This window comes from Petromyzon marinus, chromosome 59 (assembly GCF_048934315.1).
Source record: "Petromyzon marinus isolate PM22_M1 ecotype Great Lakes invasive population chromosome 59, UKy_Petmar_22M1.pri1.0, whole genome shotgun sequence".
Taxonomy (NCBI): Eukaryota; Metazoa; Chordata; class Hyperoartia; order Petromyzontiformes; family Petromyzontidae; genus Petromyzon; species Petromyzon marinus.
In genome coordinates this window covers 5,671,449-5,692,929 of record NC_133725.1, presented here as the reverse complement: position 1 = coordinate 5,692,929, position 21,481 = coordinate 5,671,449, and the positions used below count along the sequence as shown (strand labels likewise).

At 49.9% G+C, this 21,481-nt stretch overlaps 1 protein-coding gene across 4 annotated transcripts; it reads left to right on the top strand.

The window, feature by feature from the left end:
- The first annotated feature begins 774 nt into the window (after positions 1 to 774).
- On the top strand, positions 775 to 19,318 carry LOC116955386 (metal-response element-binding transcription factor 2-like). Of its 4 annotated transcripts, none has more exons than XM_032976428.2 (13): positions 775 to 798; positions 3,682 to 4,405; positions 4,584 to 4,665; positions 5,928 to 6,026; positions 6,933 to 7,033; positions 7,228 to 7,376; positions 8,590 to 8,685; positions 8,970 to 9,038; positions 9,459 to 9,582; positions 12,037 to 12,107; positions 13,218 to 13,391; positions 13,757 to 13,846; positions 14,003 to 19,318. In XM_032976428.2, the coding sequence occupies exons 2-13, from the start codon at positions 3,719 to 3,721 to the stop codon at positions 14,361 to 14,363; spliced, it is 2,103 nt and encodes a 700-aa protein (XP_032832319.2). In that variant the 5' UTR covers positions 775 to 798; positions 3,682 to 3,718; the 3' UTR covers positions 14,364 to 19,318. The 4 variants fall into 4 exon arrangements, with proteins under 4 accessions (XP_032832319.2, XP_075909310.1, XP_032832318.2 ...); XM_076053195.1 differs by lacking the exon at positions 775 to 798 and adding an exon at positions 905 to 1,208; XM_032976427.2 differs by lacking the exon at positions 775 to 798 and adding an exon at positions 905 to 1,208 and having other exon boundaries at positions 3,678 to 4,405.
- Positions 19,319 to 21,481: the final 2,163 nt, after the last annotated feature.

The window sequence follows — 21,481 nt, the reverse complement described above, 5'->3', positions numbered from 1 at the left end:
GGGGGGGGTTTGAGAAATGTGACGTCACATCAAAATGCGCAACTTTAAATAAATATAGACAACACATATTCTTGGTTATTTCGGTAAAGTCACGTAGAAGGGAAACAATAAAATAATAAAAATATAAAACAATAAAATTCTCACGACGTCTCTTGCTGTGGTTTTCACACCTGACGATGATTGCTTGTGTTGCAGTCGAAACGTCGTGAGAATTTTATTATGTTTTATATTTTTTTTTATTATTTTATTGTTTCCCTTCTACGTGGTGACTTTACCGAAAGAACCAAGAATATTAATCACTGCAGTCACGAAAGCTTTAAATAAAAATTTAGACAACACGTTCTACTTAATTAAATAGACTTTTTAATAAATGTTTTCTCCTACAACATCAGAGTGCAGCGCCACATTAAATACGCACTACAATGACAATAGTTTAAAGCGATTTGAAGCATGTTTTATATTTTGGGGGGGGGGGGGCAGAGCTTTGTGACGTCATATTTGAGGGGGGGTCTGACTTTTTGTCCAAAATCGCGTGACGTCATTTATGGACGGCCCCCATGCACTTGCCCCAACAGTCTGTTCAGGCGAGGGGGGTGAGTGCGGGGGTGGGCTTGAGGGGGGGTGAGGGGGGAGTGAGGGGGTGGTGGGGGCGGGGTGGGCGGGGTGGACTCGCCCTCCTCTCAATGCGCGTGAGGCCCTGCCGGCCATCTTGGTAGGGGGCAGGAGCAGCGGCGGGTAGCAGCAGAGCCCCGCTCGGACGCGTCGCTCACCCCTCACGAGCCGCCCCCAACAACCGCGGTGACGTTCCCCTCCCCCCCCTACCTAAGATGGCTACCCGAGGGGGTGGGGGTAGCGCTGGTCACATTACGGAGATTTCGCGCGCGTTTCCGTGACGTGATTGGGGGTGGGGGTGTGGTAGACGGTGCGGGTGGGGGGCTGCTCGAGCGCGCCGCGAAAGTTTTCGCGCGAAAAATTCCCGCGGGGAAAATGGCGCCGCGCGGTCCACCGTGAAGAGGGAACCGCGTCACCTCATCATCGTTTTATCGTCGTTCCTCCCTCCTGCATCGTCAGTTGTCATCGTTTGGCATCTTACCCTTTAGTCAGTCATTGTCACTTGTCACGGCGCTGCGCGGCGGCGGCGGCGGCTTCTCTCGTGGATTACGGGCGGCTCGGGGTGGGGATGGTGGTGCTGGGGGTGACACCTGGAGGTAACATGTTTTATTCGCTCGACAACAACAGCACAGCGTTGTTGAAATCGCGAGGTGAATCATCACCGCTGAGGTTAACGGAGAACCCTTGGCGGTGACATCCACATGGGCGACAGAGAGAGATTGAGAGAGATGTAGATCCCTGATCAAGAGCGACGGCTGAGGTACAAATGTTGAGGTGTGAAACGAGAGCTGTAACGTCGGAGGGTAACCTCAGGTTGAAGCCCTCTGAGGAAAACTGGTGGTAAAACACTGACGGCGATGCCTCGGTAAATCTTGAGGTATTTTCTGAGGTGATTATTAAGGTAATGTCTCGTTTAAAACCGGAGGTAAACGCAATGGTTAAAAAGAATACTGAGGTAAATTCTCAGGTGAAGTAGACTCAGGTCAAACCTTGCCCATGTAAACATATCCTGATGGTAAAGAACTGATGGTAAAACTCCGCGGAAATGCCGAGGTAATTTTTGACATATTTAGGTGATTACTGAGGTGACATTTGTAAAAATTGAGGTAAACAAAATCCTGAGGTAAATCGTCGGGTAAAACTTTGCCCATGTTAACATCATGGTAAAAGTAAACACTTATTAGTACTGTACAACACTGCCAGTGATCTTGAGGTGATATCTGATGTAAAACAGGTAAATCCCTAGGCAAATGCGCATGTAAACTCGCTGAAACCTGAGGTAAATTAGACATTGAGGTAAAAAAGTGGTAAAGCTCTTTTGACGGTGAAATCTGCGGTAAATATTGAGCTCAAACTCTTGACAGTGAAATGTTGAGGTAAATATTTAGGTCAAACTCTTGACGGTGAAATATGCGGTAAATATTGACGTAAAAATTCTTGACCGTGAAATCTGAGGTAAAACTCTTCGACAGTGAAATTTAAGGCGAAATCGTGAGATTTAAAACAAATCCGAGGTTCATCGTGAGGTGAACAATGAGAAACGGTGCGAGGTAAAAATCCGAGCCGAAGTCGTGAGGAATGTTGCGCGAACCACGGCGATCCCCACTCCTAACGATGCCGCCCGCGAAGCTCGCAATAACACGACGCCCTTGCAATAAAAACAACAGCGGGCAGCAATAGCAGCAATTGACGCTGCTGCGTTGAGTGTCCACCTGTTTACAGGGCGGCCGTGGTGGCCTGCGGTATTGGCCATGGCCAAATGGTACGGACATCTATGGGTATAGGGGCCGTGGGGGTTGAGTCACAATGATAGGGGCGTCGGACAGAGGGTTAGGGATAGATGTTATTTATGGTTTAGTGATAACATGGGTTAGGGATAGGGGCATGGGGTAGGGATAGAGGCACTTGGATTATGATAGGGGCATGGGTTAGGGATAGAGATAATGGGAAAGTGAGATAGGAGCATGGGCTGGACTGTGGAAGGTCCGTGAGAAGATTTGAGGTGAAGCAGCCGGTTGCATCTCGAATTAAGAGAATCGAGCTAGATAGCACTGCGTGTGCACGGGCACCGTCAGCACGGGACTTGGTGATGGGAGTCGGGGGCAAGGTTATTGCTGGGGGCTGGACGCCACAATTTTCAAAAGGCACGGTTGTGGCTTGCTACGAGCTCCGGCTGGGTGAAGAGGCAGGCTGATTTATTGGCTTGGCTGCACTCGGAGCGGCAGGCCGGGACTTGAGCCGGTTTCCGGCCCGTCCCGCACCACTTGACGGAGCCGGCCGTGTGTGTGGTGGTTAACCGCGGCGCTCGCATACCGGGAAATGGCAACGACTCTCGTGTTTGTGTGTGTGTGCGTGTCTCGCTTTTGCGCCGTGTGCGGGCTTCTGCTGGTGGTGGTGGTGGTTGCCCTCCCAGGCAAGAGTCAGAGTGTGGAGTTGTTAAAATTTTCGAGAACACTCGCTAGGCGATGCGAGAGTGCAAGACACGCACATTTGCGGTGTCAATGCTTGAGGAGGTGTATGGCTCTTGATGGTAAAATTCGATATCTCGGTTTTGTAAACCTTAACCTTGCTTTCCCGGTTTGTTCGGCGCTCGGCAGTGTAAAGTGCAAGCTTCGGCTATAAAAGTCGATCGTTCTTTTTGCCGAGTCCTTAAGCAATGTGAAGAATTGCCATTGCCTGAAACGTCAGCTTTGTGCAAATGTTTATGTTATAAGTCAGTGCGAATGATCTATAATTGATTAATGTGGTGCTCATAATTGAATTGTGCCTAAGAGCCACTGCCAGCGCAGTACTGCAATGTTTTTATTCATTTACATATATTTTTATGAATTTACTGTACTTGAATACAGTACAGTGAAATTGTATTTCTGTGGCGTGAGGTTGCGATCCCATGCTTTGGAGGCACGCAGGAGTGAATCACGATACAGTACAGTTCTTTCTGAAACTCCAAACCCCCACCGATTGGCAGTGTCACCAGAAGATGGCAGTACAATGGTGTATTCAAGAACCATGTGTGAAGCTCTGCATGTTATCCCGTGTGTGGTGGGTTCTTGTGCTTGGCGAAGGCAGCTGCGGAGGATGAGAGGTGACGGCCGTCTCGTGTGACATGGCGAGCTTCCCCGGCGTGCGCGCCACCTCCACGCCGCGGCCCCACAACGGCGCCCTCGTCGCTGGCGACCACGGGGATACGTGGTCGTGTGACGACCTCCTGGGCGACAGCGGCACCGTGGGCTCCGCATGGCTCGATCGCAGCACCGACCTCGGCCTGCCCAGCTTTGGGCAGCGCTTGCACGAGCGGGCGACGCCGATGGGCCCCTACGCGGGCCCCCTCCCTGTGACGGCGCGCTCGTTACCCATGGGGCGGGTCCCCGGCTCCCCCGAGCGGGACCCGGGCCGGCCCCGTTTTGCCCGTGCAGTCTCCGAGTCGGACAGCGAAGAGGAGGAAGAGGAGGAGGAGGAGGAGGAGGAAGAGGAGGAGGAAGAGGACTACCTGAGTCCCCTCAAGCGGCATGCAAGGAGCGGCGCCGAGCGATACTCACGGGCCCGCGCCGATGCTGCAGATGAGACAGTGACGGATGGCGTGGAGTGGCGGGAGAGCACCGGTGCGGCTACTCTGACGAGCGTGGGGGGAGAGGAGCGGGCGGCAGGAGCGAGGGCGGCACCCGAGAGGCCGGAGCCCGACGCAGACAGAAAGGGAGGGCCCACTCGGGCCCCCGTGTGCCGGCATGCGCTGGGCCACGAGGTTTTGGCACGCTGGTCCGACGGACTCTTCTACCTGGGCACCATCAAGAAGGTGGCACCGCTAGCGTGTACAGCTCTCTGTGAGCCACTTACAGGATGACAGCGGAGAGTTGTGTGTGTGTAGTCACCTCACCTATGATGTGTGCGATCACCTCACCCTTGCTGTGTCTGCGGTCACCTCCACAGCCCGCACAATCTGACCTCGCGTCTTGTGCTGCCACCCTGGGCAGGTGGACAGGAAGAAGGGGAGCTGCTACATCACGTTTGAGGATCGCTCCGAGTTCTGGGTCCTGTGGAAGGACATCCAAGCACGTAAGTCATGGAGGTGTGAGTTTGGGGTGTGTAGGTCTATGTTGGGGTTGTCAAACAGATACTGCTTACTCTTTGGTTCTATTGGGTAAAGTCACGTAGGTGAAAATAAAATAACAAAAAAATCACGACGTTTCGGCCACAACACAAGCGGCCTTCATCAGGTGAAGGGACGAGACTGTCTGGAGGACAGCACTGGAGTAAGATTACTCCAGCTTTACCCAATAGAACCAAAGAGTATGGATCCTAGCAGTCACGAAAGCTTTAAATCTAGATACTGCTTAACCTGTCACTGACCTCACAGTTGAGGAACCGGTATCATAAGTCAGGAGCCGCTACCGGATTCCAGTCGAATGTCAGGAGTAAACGGTCCATTTGGCACGCACGATCATACGAACCGCACGACGGCAGCCCAAAATCACCACGTGGAACATTTTCCCTCGTAACTCGGTTAAAAAGGTAAAGATGCAGCCCTGCAATTGCTTTCTGCTCAAGTCACTGCTGATGGAAGGGCCTCCACGAGAGCGACCTTTAGAGGTTATTTGGTCTACTCTTCCACCCTGACCAAACATCGTGGGAGAGGTGGGTGTACTATGTATGTTGAACTTCTTCCGCACTGTACGTAGCCAACCGTGGAATTCGGAGGTGCGATTAGCACGGTACTAACACTATATGGTACTAACCCTATGCGACCTGATGGTGCACCCATTTATGCTGCTGTTGGGTAGACAGGCGGCAGGAGGGGGATTTATCAATCTGCCCCCATTGTTTCAACTGCCGCACCCGCAGGTGGAATCGATCCGTCGATCTCTGGATTCCAAGTCCATACTCACCCTTACACTACAAAAGCTTCCTGGTGTGTGTGCGTAGGTGTTTTAATTTTAAGGCTGTGCAACAGGCATTTCAAGACTGTGCTGACCTCGCGCTGCAATACAATTTAGATATAAAAAGATAGAAAGAGCGCATAACAGTTAAAAGCTGTTGTGGGGCTAAGTTGTGGGCAGCAGAGGGCAATGCAGCAAAATCCAATGTATTTAAATATTTTCCCACGTCTGTGCTCCCCACCTCCACCGACCCACACTGACTAGTGTGGCGAAGTTTTGTCGGATAACCCCCATGTACCGCACTGTGTGGAGAAGCCCCTTCATCCAGCAGTGGATTGACAAAAAATTGGCCGTCTGTGTGGCCTGACCATCCTTGTTGACATGTGGCTTGGCGCCGTCCAAATCAACGCGCGCATGTGTGCGTGCGTGCGCTCCGTGCAGTGGGGAGCCCCCCGAGCGGAGAGATGGTATGCACCATATGCCAGGAGGGGTCGTCCGACTCTCCCAACGAGATCGTCATCTGCGACAAGTGTGGGCAGGGTAAGGGAGCCTCGTTCATGCGCGCCGCCCCGCAGCCAGTGCCCCTACGGTCCCACTACCCCACACACCCCGCGCAGCCGATGCAGCGCGTGCCGCGGCATTGGCTTAGTAGGAGACTCGCGTACAGTCGGGTAAAGGGGCAGCCCTACATGTCCGTGGTCATGCCACTGAAAGCAGAAAGGCCCTCCGCTAGATCAGTGCTTCTCAACCTTTTTTTATTCCACGGCACATTTTCGAGCTTGTTCGATCCTCGCGGCACATTCTTTGTCCAATTGCGCGACTGAGGGAGTTGAGAGGATTGGCCACTCAACGGCATTGAGGAGAAGTTCGTCAGTCCCAGCTTGCGAACGGTGAACTTCTTGACTATAATTCCGAAAATACCGGTAGCACACCTGGAACTTTGCCGGTTTGCGAAGCACTGCACGAGATGGAGCTCTATAGCTCCCTCTAGATATCCCTCTCATAGATTTCGTATTAAAATTAGTTTTTTTTTCTGCTTGGATCAGCCATCTCCTATGTGCTGCCCTGTTCTGTCTTCCATTCATAAAATATGAACATAATTAGAATAAATATGTAAATTACTGATTCCTACATTGACAATTATTTACAAGCCCATTTATATGTCATAATAAGTAGTGCTGTGACATGACAACTACAAATTACGTGAAATACCACAGAGAGCCATACTAAATCTCTCTTTACGGTTTTCATTGTTAATTGCTGTGGTTCAGAGTCTGACTAAAGGCACCTTTGAGGATTGCTATGGCTCAGTGTTATTATGCCGGAGCAGCGTGCCTGTGGACAACTGTTTAGTCAATCGTAATAATGAGACAACTGGTGATGAGGAGGGTGTCCCCGTGGATTCGCGTGCGTTCCCTGAACGACGCTGCGTGCCCCCCCCCACAGGATACCACCAGCGGTGCCACATCCCCAACATCGACTCGGAGCTCATCGCGTGCGAGGCCTCCTGGCAGTGCCGCCAGTGCATCTTTGTCACCACTACCAAGGTGCTCCGGTTTCCTCACCACATCAATGGAGTTGGCTAAACATCCCAATATGGGACCACAAAGCTTGGGCATTTGTTGGCTCCGGTTCATGCTTTATCTGTTGCCCCGCTACAAATTCTACAGCGTTTTGAGATGCGATTTGCTACTTACAAAATAAAAAAATAAAAATTACATTATATGTGTGTGGTCCCCAGCGTGGCGGTGCGCTGAAGAAGGGTCCCCAGGCACGTGCGCTGCAGACGGTGAAGCTGACACGGCCGTACAGCCTAGAGGAGCTGGAGTGGGATGCTCAGCACCGCACCAACATGCAGCAGGTTTACTGCTACTGCGGGGGGCCCGGAGAGTGAGTAGGCGGCATGGTGGACACACGCGGGGAGATACGCGTACACACATTTAAAGATAACACACAGATGCACAGAATGACACGTAGATACAACAACAGTGGCCTCCATTCACCGCTCAATGACATCACCAAGCCACCTGTTAATATTGTTCTCATGACGCTTATGTAGCCAGGAAAATATCGTGCAGGAGGGTCCTGCCACTTCTTCTCAGTCAGGGTGATGTTGCTATGTGTAAGCCCAATTGAATAAATTTCAGGTGATTTTTCAGCATTGTGATCTTTGACCAATGTCAGTTAGTCTGTGTGTGTGTGTTTGGCAATGGGAGAAGCCGAAAAAAACTCAGAGGAATCCCATGCAGAACAGGGAGAAAACATTCAAACTCCAACAACACAACTGCCATTCGCTACTAAGAAGCGGTGATGTCACCACAGCGCTTGTGCCAGGCGATGTGCACTTGGAAGCCACGTGAAGTGTCAAAGGCTCCGTGACAGAACAGACCCAGATGCAATGGGTTAACTGTTTGAGATGACTGACAGATGCACCACCTGTGCCTCCACTGTGAAAACTTGTGTTTTAGGCGCCTGGTGCTCCGCTTGTAGTTGTTAGCATGACTCCTCTGCCCTCGGTTGTTATCGGAAGGTGACTTCATTCAACTGCCCAGTTGCGCCCTTCAAGAACCAGCTGATCTTGACACCTCGTGTACCAGTTATTGGCAAGTCCACTCATCGCCACATTTTCCTTTACCACATCACCCAATCTCTTGTGTAGCCCGTGCTGCGGCCCATTTAGCCCCCTTTATCCAGCCAACTCAGAAGCTACTTGGGCATACCGTGGCTGGACATGCAGCCTGCGTAACCCAACCAACGCAGCCTTGCCTACAGGAAAAGTTAACTGAATCAGACGGTCTCCAGATCACACAATCCAGTCTTGTTAAATCCAAGATGGATCATAGGCAAGCCAGTCTGAATGGTTAAAACCGGCGCAGATGTTCCTTTAGAGGGGTCCACGTTTCGCAAGTATAGAAAAAGTACGTAACTGGCCGAGGAAAACCCAAAGCTTTATATGGATCGACAGGCCTGGCAACTTCCACAGTGTTGTGAAGCTGATGAAAATATGCCACTCGGCTGATTCAGAGCGAGACCTCTACTGTCAAGCACGGGGCCTTGGTGGGCGTGCTGGTGACAGTGGTGGTGGTGGTGGTGTCTGTCCCAGGTGGTACCTGAAGATGCTGCAGTGCTGCAGCTGTCGGCAATGGTTCCACGAGGCGTGTACGCAGTGCCTGGAGCGACCCATGCACTTTGGAGACCGGTGCTCACCTCACCTCTCTCACCTAGCTCACTCGCCTACCTCACTCACCCCGCTCACCAAGCACAGTCGCTATACCTCACTTAGACACCTAAGTCACCGAACTCACTCGCCACACTTTGCTCAATCTTGGTCACCACACCTAGCTTCACCACAGCGCACTCACCTAGTTCACCTCACGTCACCTTGCTTACCCCTGTCGTTCTTCTTACAGTACCTTGCTCAATCATGCTACTCTTACGTTCACCTTAGTCTTCTTGATAATTAACCCCGCGTCTCCCCCGCAGGTTCTACCTGTTCGTGTGCTCCGTGTGCAACGCAGGACCAGAGTACATCAAGCGCCTCCCCCTGCGCTGGTGAGGGCTCCGAGCCTTCTACGGTGCTAGGCTGGCCCAGAGGCAGGCTCGATGAGTAAGGTCAGGGAGGGAGTGAGAGTCAGTGAACAAGGTAAGGGAGTGAGGTCAGAGTGAGGGTTGAAGAGTAAAGTTATGGAGGGTGTGAGAGTCAGAGAGAGAGAGATATAGTCAGTGAGTGAGGTTGAGGAATGAAGGTCTAAACATGAGCGAGGTATGGGAGGAGGTGAGCTCAGGGAGTGAGAGTTTACGAGCAGGGTTGGGTTCTTGGGGTTGGCGAGTGAGGTCCAGAGTGAAGTGAGGCGAGAGAAGAGACGGTGGGTGTTGGATGGAGCGGTGGTGTGGTGGTGTTGGGGTCGGGGTTTGTTGAGCCCCGATCTCCGTGTCCCTTGCTCTGACGTTGCCGCACGTGCCGCCTTGCAGGGTGGACATCACGCAGCTGTGCATGTACAACCTTACAGTGGTGCACAAGAAGAAGTACTTTGACTTTGAGAAGGAGGTGATGCCATTCGTGCATGACAACTGGGACAGCCTGCAGCTCGGCGAGGTATGTGTGCATGCTTACGATGGGTATCGAGCAGTATCATGGCGGTGAGCACACTATGCTGCAAACCCGGTGACCTAAGTTTGAATCACGACCATGGCTAACATTAGTGTTGATTATCGGAACTGACCTTGGGCCTCTCCTTCGTCGACGCGGCTTGAATTGAGTTACTCGTACAACTTATAATCATCGGCGCTGATGAGACAAAGGTGGCAGGGCGTGGCGCTGGCCAGACCAACCCCTCGTGCGCCGTGCCAGCCTTCATAGGCATCCGCCAACAGGCTTTGCCCCAACAGCCTGTTAAGACTATTTTACAAGAATCAATGAAAACGTCGACCCTTCTGCGTGCAAGTGGAATCTTTCTCGTGCTGAAGGACGAAGAGAGATACAGGACGAGTCTCACGGAGTTTTCACACTTATGGCAATTCGGTTATCTGTCACGATTGGGGTGGCCACGATTCAAGAATCAAATTTTTCCATTGTCTCGTTCTATAAAGTTTTTGATTGCTTATGTTATGGTTAGGTAGTCACGTAGTTACAATTTCGATGTTTTAACTACAACGCTGCATCAACCAGTAACAAAACCAATTAAATATAGTTGTCATGTCATGGACAGATGTGAACATTTATTTGGTTTTTCAGCAAACTGCTGGAATGTAGAAAATTCCAAGCAGAATTTTTGGCAATTGTGTACAAAACAACACTTTCGCTGGAGATTACATCCAGCATCATCAGTGTGTTCACACAAGCTCAGCTCTCCTCACGTGAAAGAGATTCCTGATCCAGGTCCTTACGTAGGTGCTATGATATAACCAGGAACAGCCATAATGCATTTGAAGGTTTAATAATTAGAGTTCATTGGTTGTGATTGACAGGTGCAATTTGCAATGCACCTTATGTACATTGAATGTGTATTGCGTTACAGTAGTTATAAAGCTTGAGTTTAATGCAATATTAAAAAAACAACATATCAAGAATGATATTGGGCATAAAAGCCTTCATATCAAATCTGTGGGGACAGCCAGGAAGGGAAAGAGCAGGTTGGGTTTTTTGGGTGCTGCGGTGGCAAGATGTTAACTAGGTCGCCTGGTATGCAGGAGCTCGTGGGTTTGATCCCGACCCTTATGCTCATATATTTGAAGTTTTGGTCTCTCTTCGTGGTCCCGCAGATTTTTCTCCAGGTCCTCCGGTTTTTCCCTCCACATTTGAAATCAACGTGCGTGCGTTTTAGAGTATTTGGCTGCTATAAATGCACGTAATAATCCACTTCGTTGAAGTATAATTTGTGGCCAGGTCCCTTCTAAAAAATAGCTATATAGCTCATTGGGCCTTACCTGGTAAAATTAAAATACAGGTAGTCCTCTACTTACGATGCGTTACGACGACCCCATCGTAAGTCAAAAATATCGTAAGTCGAAGATGGCCTAGCCTACCCAGGAGTCTTAAAGAATGGTGATCATTTATCAAAACAGAGCAATTTACAGTACCGTACTGTATAAACTATATACTGTATGCATTTATTAACTACAATACTGTATTGCACAGTAAAATGTAAAGTAAAAAAAAAACAAGGTAAATTCTTAGCCTACCTATATGAACTGCAATTTAATAGAAAGGATTGTTTCCTGAAAAAAACTATCTAAAAAAAACCGTCCAGTATCGTACCTCGTACGCTGCTGCGTTTGCCTGCCGCACGAAATAAAAAAATATTTTACAATTTTGTCATATCGCCATCGTAGGATAGAAATGTCGTCAGTCGGACCATCGTAAGTCGGGGACTACCTGTATTTACCAAGGGGTGCGTGCACCCCAGGTGTAGAACCACTGACCTGAGAACTTCCCTTACATGTTCTCTGCAATATTGACGATTTTGTTGTGTCACTGTGCTCAAGTACCGGGATCATCCGTAAGTGTAGTCTGTTAGTGACATCAAAAATAGCAAGCAGGTGGAGGTTGTCCACCGGCTTGCAAGTCTGTTGCGTGGCCACGCTGTCCACGGGGCGACCGCCTATTTTTACTATTTTATTTATCGGTTAAAACCCCGGAGCTATTAGCCCGTTTTCAGAGGCGACACATTGACGTTGGGCATTTAGTGTAACCAAATAATCTAAACCAGTACTCTTTGGTTCTTTCGGTAAAGTCACATAGGTATAAATTAAATTAAATCACGACGTTTTGGGCGCAACACAAGCGTCCGTCATCAGGTGGGACAACCACAGCAAGAAACAACTGAAGTTGTCGTGATTTAACTTATTTTATTTTATACCTACGTGACTTTACCGAAAGAACCAAAGAGTATGGAAAATATTTTACAATTTTGTCGTATCGCCATCGTAAGATCTAAATATCGTAAGTCGGACCGTCGAAACTCGGGGACTATCTGTAGTTTTGTTTTTTTATTGTCCTGTTTCTCCTGTTAAACGCAAATTCTGCCGGTTTGCCCGGCTGTGTTTGCAGCAGATGGCCGACACCACTCGGCAGAAGCGCTACCAGTGTGTGATGCACGCGCTCATCAGCAACAAGAGCAAGTGAGAGATGCCTCTTCTTACCATCTATTCAGCCGCTCACACATGATCGTGGTCAGAGTTGGTGGGACAGTCGGTGTGTAAGTGAGTCAGTATATGAATGTATGAACAAGTTAGTGTGTCGATGAGCGAGTGAGTCGGTGAATGAGTTGGGTGAATGGGTGAACGTATAAGTGATGGAGCTAATGGGCAGTTAAGTGAATGAGTCGGTGAGTGAGTGTTTAAAGGTGAGAAATTAAGCAAGTGGGTGGGTGCGTTAATGGTTTTGTACGCAGAGGGGTTGCATCTGTGGGTGAGTGAAGAGTGAGAAAGTAGGTCATTAGGTGGCTATTTTATTGGGTGAGTGAGTGAATGAGAAAGTATGTGAGTAAATCGTAGTGAATTAATAAAGGTGTGGATCATTTTGGGTGATTTTTTGTGAATGAAAGAGTATATCAATTAACTTATGGGTTGAAGGCCCAAACATCCAAGAATAGAACCAGAGAGCTTGGCAATTGTTGGCTGTGGCTATCCGTGCCCCAGCGCGAAAATCTCAGGCGGCGGCGTCACAGATTCTACAGAAGCGTTTAGATCTGCGATTTGCACGAATGATGCTGTATATAGATCAAACTTAATTTGTAATCATAATTTCAATGTATTAAGCGCCCTTAAACAATTGTTCTCAGGGCACTAGAATCGTACTCAGGGCGCTACGTGAGTAGTACGGTAGGTGTGCGGGTGAATGTGCGCTGGAGTGTGTCCGCTGGCCGATACCCGCATTGAATTGCGTGTGTTACAGCGTGTGCGGCCAGTGGAGAGCGGTAGTGTAGCAGTTAGCGTGCTGCACCACGAACTCGGCGACCCGGGGTTTGATTCCCGCTCACAGCCAACACCTTTGATGATTATCTGAACCAGTCCTGGGTCTCCCCTAGGTCGACTCGGCCTCAAATTAGTACCTGCTGCGGTGTGTGAACATTAGCAACGGGGAGACAAAGGCAGCCCGGCGTGGTGCTGGCCACCAACCCTCATATGCCGTGCCGGCCTTCATATGTGCTACTCGCTAACAGCACTTGCCCCAACAGTCCACTAAAGGATACACGGGGGACCTTTGTCTTTGGCGCCACGTGTGTGCAGGTTCGTGTGCGGGCGCGAGATCAAGAAGAAGCAGCACCTGTACGGCCTGCGCATGCGTGTGCCCCCCACTCCACCCTCCATGTCCCTTCCGGCCGCCCTGGGGTTCGCTGAGGGAGACGGCCCCCTCGGCCTCGCTAACATCTCCTACCCGTCCCCTCCTCGCCCCACGCGACGGTGAGACCCCCCCCCCCCCACCTTGTCTCATCCCTGCCAAGACACCGTCGCGGGGAGGGGGCCACTTGGGCCCAAGCTAGGGTTGCCACATGTCCTGCTATTTTCTGGGATTCCTCCCGTGTTGAAACAGCTGCCCTGGAAAATCTGTTAACTTTTCCCAGGACAAGCCCTACACCGTGTTGAGTCACCACACTGCAGGTCAACGCTTCTGTTTCTGCTTCTTCCCTCGCACTGCTCCACTTTGGAATTCCCCCCCATCATCATTGTCTCTTTTTCCCCCCAAGCTCTTACAATAATGACCTTGCTCAGTTCAAGACACGTGTTACACTCTTCATCCATTACAACTCCTGACGCTTGCCATGCAGGCGCCGCCTGTCCGGGCGTCCTCGCCGACCCGTGGCCAGAGCAGGGTCATCCTCACTCACCGGACCAGCTGCCCTCACAGCCTTCCCCAGGTGCCCAGCACGGGGCACCCTGCACTCAGTCACACACAAAGCACGAGGCACCCCCGCACACCAGTGCACAAAGCACGAGAGACACACCCCACACTCGACACACGCGTGACTCCCCGCATGTTTGCCGTTCCCCCCCCCTCCCCTCTTCTCCACCAGGACCGCCTTCGGCCTCGACTCCGTCAACCGGGCTCCGTCCCGGCTCAAGCGGGGACTCGGCGGGACCACGCCCCTGCGCCGCTCCCCGCGCGTCCCGGGAGGCGGTTACCGTGGAGACGAGGGCCCCGGGGTCCCGGGCGGTGGGCTGGCGGGGGATGGGGACGCGGTGGGCCCGGGCCTGGGCGGGTTGCAGGCCTGCCTGTCCCGCCTGGCCCCCTCCCCCGGCCCCGCGTGCCTGGCGGGAGGCGGCGCCGAGGGCCGTGCGGCGTGCGGGGAGGCGTTCCGTGTGCTCGGCCGAAGGGTGGGCCCTGACGGGCGCGTGCAGTACCTGGTAGAATGGGCGGGCACCACACCCGGCTAGTGGGGGGTAGGGGCGAGAGCGGAACCGGCCCTCATTATAGCCGTGGGCCCCGGGCCCTGCTGGGCCGGGGGGCGAGAGGGCCCGGCTCGTTCGTGGCGAGCTGCGCCGGTTTTAATTTAATCCTGAGCGGAAATGAGAGGAGAGGAACCGGCGGGTAACGTCCAAACGAGCTTTAATGCTGAGGAGCTAGTGTTTGATTGCCAATGATAAGAGGTGCGCGGACGGGAGTCTCACGTTGCAGACGGTGTCGGGTTGGTCTGCAGCTGGGGGAGCGCTACCCCCTCACACACCGTTGCGTGGCCCCTATGCGTTGCGTGCTACCGCTAGACATGTAGTGATCCACCCTCAGCCGCCCCCCCCTCGCCTGCTATTCATTTTATTGGCGCGATCAGAGATCTCTCTTTCACTTGGATAGGCCCGCCTGCAGCGAGTTTGCCATTTGCAGAGATTGGCGGTTCGAATCCTGCAGGCCGTACTGATTAATGCTGGCGTGCGTGTATCAATCGTAAAAATACGCACCGCCATCTGCTTTGCAGTGGACGTTAAAAGATTGCTCACGTCATTTGAAGACGGGCAGGCCACTGCGGGTCCATATTTGAAAAATCGCACGGCAAATCACTTCAATGGGAAACGGTGAAGCTGCTGGCAATACTGCCGAATGAAAGTGTCAAGAGGCTTCCCTGGGTAAACAGACATCGTAATCGTAAATAATAACATAAAACTTAATGCATGTTGCTGCTATTGTACTTTCCGTGCTTTCTGCGCACAACTCTTATGCGAATCTGTTCTCGCACGTCGCGTGATGCCGCGTACATCGTGAGCTTGATAATCGGAATTTGACCACAGCTGGATCGTTACACGCCTGCCGACTGCGGCCTGCGTGGACGGAGTCGCGAGGCCGTGGTCTCGCGACACAGAGTCGCGCGCGGGGGGCATATAGAGAGAGCGGACCGTCTATCCGCGCGTTGTGCAGCGTGGCTCAGCGGAATGAATGTACCCTTCGGATACTAAAATATACTGAGATAGTTTATATACAGGAGAGTTCTATATGTACGCCCCGCAAAGCCGAAGGCGCTCTTTTTTTATTAGATCCTGCATTTATTTGAGTTTGAATCAACTAGGGGGTTCCTCGCCGTGCCTTGTTGTTGGTTGCTACGTGCGGTGTGAAAGAAGTTTAACGTACGTAAGCCGTGGCCTCGTTTCACCGCGCACACTTTGACCAAAAGCGTTTGACCCGGTGACCCCGACGACCCTGTTCCTGTGTCTGGCCTCGTCTAATCCGTGCCCCATCCAGGCCACGGTTACCAGGATTGGCAGCGAGGAGCTTGGCCAGGTCTCCGTTATTGCTGCTATTGAACTTCCAGCGCACAACCTCCACCCACCCCCTCCTCAACCGCGTGCCAGCTCCCGTCGCTGCCGCGCTGCCACAGACGAAGAAAGTAAAACGCTACTCAAAAATGTTAAAACAGCTCTTAGGCTGCGCATCTCACAATGTTTAAACACGAGCACTGCCCCGCGCACTTGCCCGGGATGTAACCTCACCCTCGCCTTTGCGCGCGCGCACGTTATGGTAGGCGTTCGGCTTCAAGTGCGATGGTGTCGTCGCATCATCCTTCAGCCCTAGAGGGCGACATCACCAAGGCAAAAAGCCGAAAGGCTGTGGCTTAAGGGATGATTATGACATCATGACGGCGTCACACAGCCCCCCCCGAAGGGTGACGTCGCCGCGGGGAAGCCATAGGCGTGGGTTACGGGACGATGGTGTCGTGCCCAAACATAGGGTTTTAATGTAAATCAATGGGAAAGGCACGTTTTTGGCTGCCATTAGTTTGTATTTGATGTTATTTTTTTTAATTTGGTAGGGGGGGGGGGGGTTAAATGTAAATTGGGAGAGGTGACAATTTTGCGGCAATGTCCTCGCCATGAGAAGCATTCGGCTTTAAATTAGTTTTTATGTCCGATACACCGTACGCGAGGAAGCACTTAAGAAAGAGGCGGTGTTTGGCAATTGTCACCTGTGTGTGACGCCAGCCGTAACGACCTGGCCCTCCCCGATGCACTTAACCAGGAAGTATGGGGGAGAGCGACGAGTGGCACTGTGAGGGGAGTTGCCGGGGCCGGGCGATTGTCAGGCATGGGGGGGGGGGGGGTACGAAGCCGTGGCTTCGTCTGCAGCCTTGTTACTGAAAAACCTGGTTTCCACGTCTCCCCATTTAGCCGCGAATGATGTACGCATCACTCGCTATCATGGCACGGTAAATGCATTTGCGGCTCCCGGTCCCTTGTTCCCGTCACGTTGACTCCTCAAAAAGTCTTGGCATGCTGACAAATCGGTTGGAGCTCGCGTCAAGGGGTCTAAAATTGCATGTGATCGACCACAATCGCGAGGTGAAACTGCGCTCGGCGTTACAGCCGGTATCTGGCTGTGACACCGGCGTCAGTTTCGTCCTCTTTGAGTGAGCCTCACCATGATTTGGGCAGCGCGGTTTTGACTTTTGAGAGGCCAGGGAAAAATGGGCTCCTTGCAGCTTTATAATTGAGGACTTTGTACCAGAGCAGAATCTGTGGATAATGAGGATTTGCATGTTTTTAAAATAATTCTTATGCTATTTATCGGCTTTTTAACGTTCTAAACTTCATATTTACCCGTTTTGTATCATTTATTTTGCGCGTTTCGGGAAGTCCCATATTCATCATCAACGCATCGTGTGGGTTTGGGTCCTTGGCCTCGTGTGCAGGTCATCGCCGCTGTGGCGTTAGCCCTGTGTGAGCACGGAGAGAGAGAGCGGTTTCCCTGGGTGGGGACTGCCCTGTCTGCCGGTCTGCAGGGGGCCCCATACATCCTACATTCCAGCCAGTTCATGGACCCGGTTCGCATGTTATTATTTCACTTGTATTGCCACCTGAGGTGACCAAACGTTCGTTTTATAATAAAGCAATTTATAATGCGTACATTTTCACGAAAAGGCAAATTCTCAGTCGTGATGCGAAGGCTCCACGTAGCCAGGCTCAGTTACTCATACGCTCCACGAAACAGATACAAGGCCTTCATCTGTCTTTTAAAAGTGTCGAATTTGATGCTGCTGCTGCTGCGTTTAAAGTTTAATTTTCAAGTTTCATTTATTAGGTATAGCCCTGTGAGCCATGCGGCTCTTAAAGTCGGGTGCAACCGCAACAGACAAAATTTGAACGCAGAACATCTTAAAGCGACGTGTAACAGAAACATCCTGGAATAAACCAGCATATTTTCCACACAAAAAACGTATTAAAACGCTGTGTGCAAAAATCAATGTGTTGCAAGCCAACAACAACAACCATAAGACAATTTAGATTAACCATATGTTTGATGTGCTAGCGGAAAAACGGCGATCTGCCAGAACAGTCGTGGGTCGGCGGCAGGGGGTGGCGATCGAATTGAGGGATGAGGTCTTTCGTAGTGCCTTGGGGTTGACTGACGGCCCTCTAAAACAAAATCTAATGATTATTTTAGATAGCGTCGTTCATGGAAATTGTATCTCACAATCGCCGAGGAGCCACGGACCAAGCTGAAAGGCTACCGGGTGTTGAGCCAGCGCCAACAGTTCTGCAGTCCTCTGTATATTAAGATGTTTTCAGCAAATTAGTGTTCATACATGTGGGAGGAAACCAGAGCACACGGAGAAAACCCACGCATGCGAGGGGGCAGCACTATCCTAATCAGAATGGACGGATAATGTTAGTCCACACTTTACTGAATTGCAATCTGCATGGCAAGCTCGGGTATTGACTCGATGCCCGTGAGAAGGGGAGTTTGGCAACATTTGTCCGATCCACCAAACCTCGTTTCCACAGTGTTGGATTAAGGGTTGACGTGCATCGCCATCACCGCCTGGCATGGTTTTTAAGGACTGCCAGATAATTGTGGACGACTGGAGTAATTATTAAGTCACCACGTATTCTGCCGAATCCATACCGGTAGAACCAAACCCCATCTCAAAGCCACGCGGACTATGTTACTATTGTGCTCACACGAATGCAATTATTTGAATTTGTTTGTATTTATTGTTATGAACAGTGGTGGAAATGTGCCTGTATATGACCGTGTTTGCCAACCGGCACTTTTCAGAACCACACCAGCACGACTCCGTACACCAAACAGGCCAGGCCGGCACAGTTCCTATTCCTCCGCAGAGGGGAGGCTGTAATGAAAATGTGACTACGGGACAAATGGGTTTCATACCGGGACTTTCCACCACTGCTTATAACCAATAGGTATGGTGTGTGAGCACCACACCTCTTGTAAATGTGTACAACTTGGGTGCCATAGTCCCCCTGGAACGAGATGGTATATAGGGGTGACGGGGGCGCAGTGGTAACATTCACGTCTCGCAACAAGAAGGCCCTCGGTTTGATTCCAGATTCGGGCGCATTTATGTGTATGGAGTTTGTGTGTTCTTTCCCCCTGTTCCAAACGGGTTTCCTCCCACATAAATAATGTAACTGATATTGGCCAAACATCCCAATGCTGCATGATTACCTGCAAGCTTGGCAGGACCCTCTTTAAAAAAAAAAAATGTTGAGACGTAATAAATACGTGGCCAGGGACGTGTCGGGGATTAAATTAGTCTTATCTGTCAGGACGAAAGTGTGCTTGGGCAGAACACACCATTCTATAAGAGGAGATGATGGGCAAGACTGATGATGGAATGGCAGCCGAATGATAGGACGACCACTGTGGAAATTTGAGAAACGAGAGCGGCCCATGTGCAGGGGATAGCCTTAAATCAGCAGTTTATAAACCGCGAGTGGTGGTGAACGTTCGTCGGCTGCCCGTGTGGTGGTATTAATGCGCGTCCCTGCCTCGCGGACTAAGCAGCTGCTGACAACGCTAGAGCCATTGCATGGTTTAGCTGCTGCTGTTGAAGCAATGTTACATCTCCTGCACAATGAGCGGAATAAATATCTGCATTTTAATAGCGGTGGTGTGTGTGTGCGTGTTTACTTTGAGCGTGTACCTTATGAACACGTATCTTAATCCTTCACACTCCGCGGTGGCGAGATGTTATTTCGCCACCGCGTTCCGATTAGCACGGTTGGCCATGTACGGTGCGAAAGAAGTTATACATACATATCCTTTGCCTGGTACTCGGGAGAATGTGAGTTCGATCTCGACCCTGACGCCTGTATTTCTGGAGTTCGCATGTTCTCCCCCCTGTGATCGCGTGGATTTCGTTTTTGCCCCCAACGTTAAGAAACACTGGTTTAGATTATTTGGCTACACTAAATGCCCAAAACGAGCTAATAGCTCTGGGTTTTTAACCGATAAATAAAATAGTAAAAATAGGCGGTTGCACCGTGGACAGCGTGGCCTCACAACAGACTTGCAAGCCGGTGGATAACCTTTTCCTGTTTGCTATTTTTGATGTCACTAATAGACTACACTTACGGATGATCCCGGTACTTGAGCACAGCGACACAACAAAAGCGTCAATATTGCAGAGAACATGTAAGGGAAGTCCTCAGGTTAGTGGTCCTATACCTGGGGTGCACGCACCCCTCGGGGGTGCGAGACGTGGCCAGATTTTATTTTGAAGGTAAATACAGGTAGTCTCCGACTTACGATATTTAGATCTTACGATAGCGATATGACAAAATTGTAAAATATTTTTAATTTCGCGCGGCAGGCAAACGCAGCAACGTACGAGGTACGATACTGTAACTTTATCATCGCCATCCTCTTCCGACAACTAAGTTAATGTAGCCATCAACAACCTAACATCGTTCAAGTATCCAGACGACGGACATAATCTTGGTGAGTACAGTAGAATATGATACGATACGTTCAATGCATGTATGATACATAGCTTTAGCGATTTCATTTTAGAGTTACCACGATACGATACATACGTTCATTGCATGTTAAAAGTTTTTTTTTATAGCAGATAGGATTGTCTCCTGAAAAAAAACTTTCTAGAAAATTGCAATTCATATAGGTAGGCTAAGAATTTACCTTGTTTTTTTTTACTTTAAAATTTACTGTGCAATACAGTATTGTAATTAATAAGTACATACAGTATATAGTTTATACAGTACGGTACTGTAAATCGCTCTGTCGCTGAATTATCACCAATCTTAAAGACTCCTGGGTAGGCTAGGCCATCTTCGACTTACGATGCCGTCGTAACGCATCTCCATCGTAAGTCGGGGACTACCTGTAATTAAAAACATTAACACGGGCACGAAAGTTGTAATTTACTTGTTTTCATAAAACCTTATGTATGTTCATGTTCTTAGCTCTTTCGGTAAAGTCACGTTGAAGGGAAACAATAAAATAAATATATAAAAAAAACAATAAAAATTCTCACGACGTTTCGACCATAACACAAACGGTCATCTGATGATCTGATGATGACCGTTTGTGTTATGGTCGAAACGTCGTGAGAATTTTTATTGTTTTATATATATTATTATTTTATTGTTTCCCTTCAACGTGACTTTACCGAAAGAGCTAAGCATATGAATTATTGCAGTCACGAAAGCTTTAAATTAAAATTTAACTTTATCTATGTATTAACAATGTACTTTTTAACGATCGAGAATCAAAGGAGGTGGGGTGGGTGCAAGGCTGCGGTACAGGTGAATAACCAACTGACTTCTGCAAATATATTCCACAACTCCCACGAGGATTTTTCGATTTAAAGCTTTCGTGACTGCAAGGATTTATCTTCTTTGTTTTTTTCGGTAAAGTCACGTAGAATGAGAATAAAATAATAAAATATAATAACAATCAAATTATCACGACGTTTCGGCCACAACACAAGTGGCCTTCTTCAGGTGAAAGGAACAGACCCTCTGTTCCTTTCATTTTCTGTTCCTTTCACCTGAAGAAGGCCACTTGTGTTGTGGCCGAAACGTCGTGAGAATTTGATTGTGTTATTTTATTAATTTATTATTTTATTCTCGAGAATTTGATTGTGTTATTTTATTAATTTATTATTTTATTCTCATTCTACATGACTTTACCGAAAGAACCAAAGAAGGTGAATCCCACGAGGATGTTTTGACAATCGCAGGACGAAGCACGCGAGTCGCACCGCAGTGCGCGCGACAGGAAAACGTTCGGTACAGGTGCGGCTAAG

Excerpts from the sequence above, each read along its gene's own strand:
- LOC116955386 (XM_032976428.2), top strand. The coding sequence starts at position 3,719 with ATGGCGAGCTTCCCCGGCGTGCGCGCCACCTCCACGCCGCGGCCCCAC. Across the intron at positions 7,034-7,227 it reads TCTTTGTCACCACTACCAAG|CGTGGCGGTGCGCTGAAGAA; the intron begins GTGCTCCGGTTT and ends TGTGGTCCCCAG. Across the intron at positions 13,847-14,002 it reads GCCCTCACAGCCTTCCCCAG|GACCGCCTTCGGCCTCGACT; the intron begins GTGCCCAGCACG and ends CTTCTCCACCAG.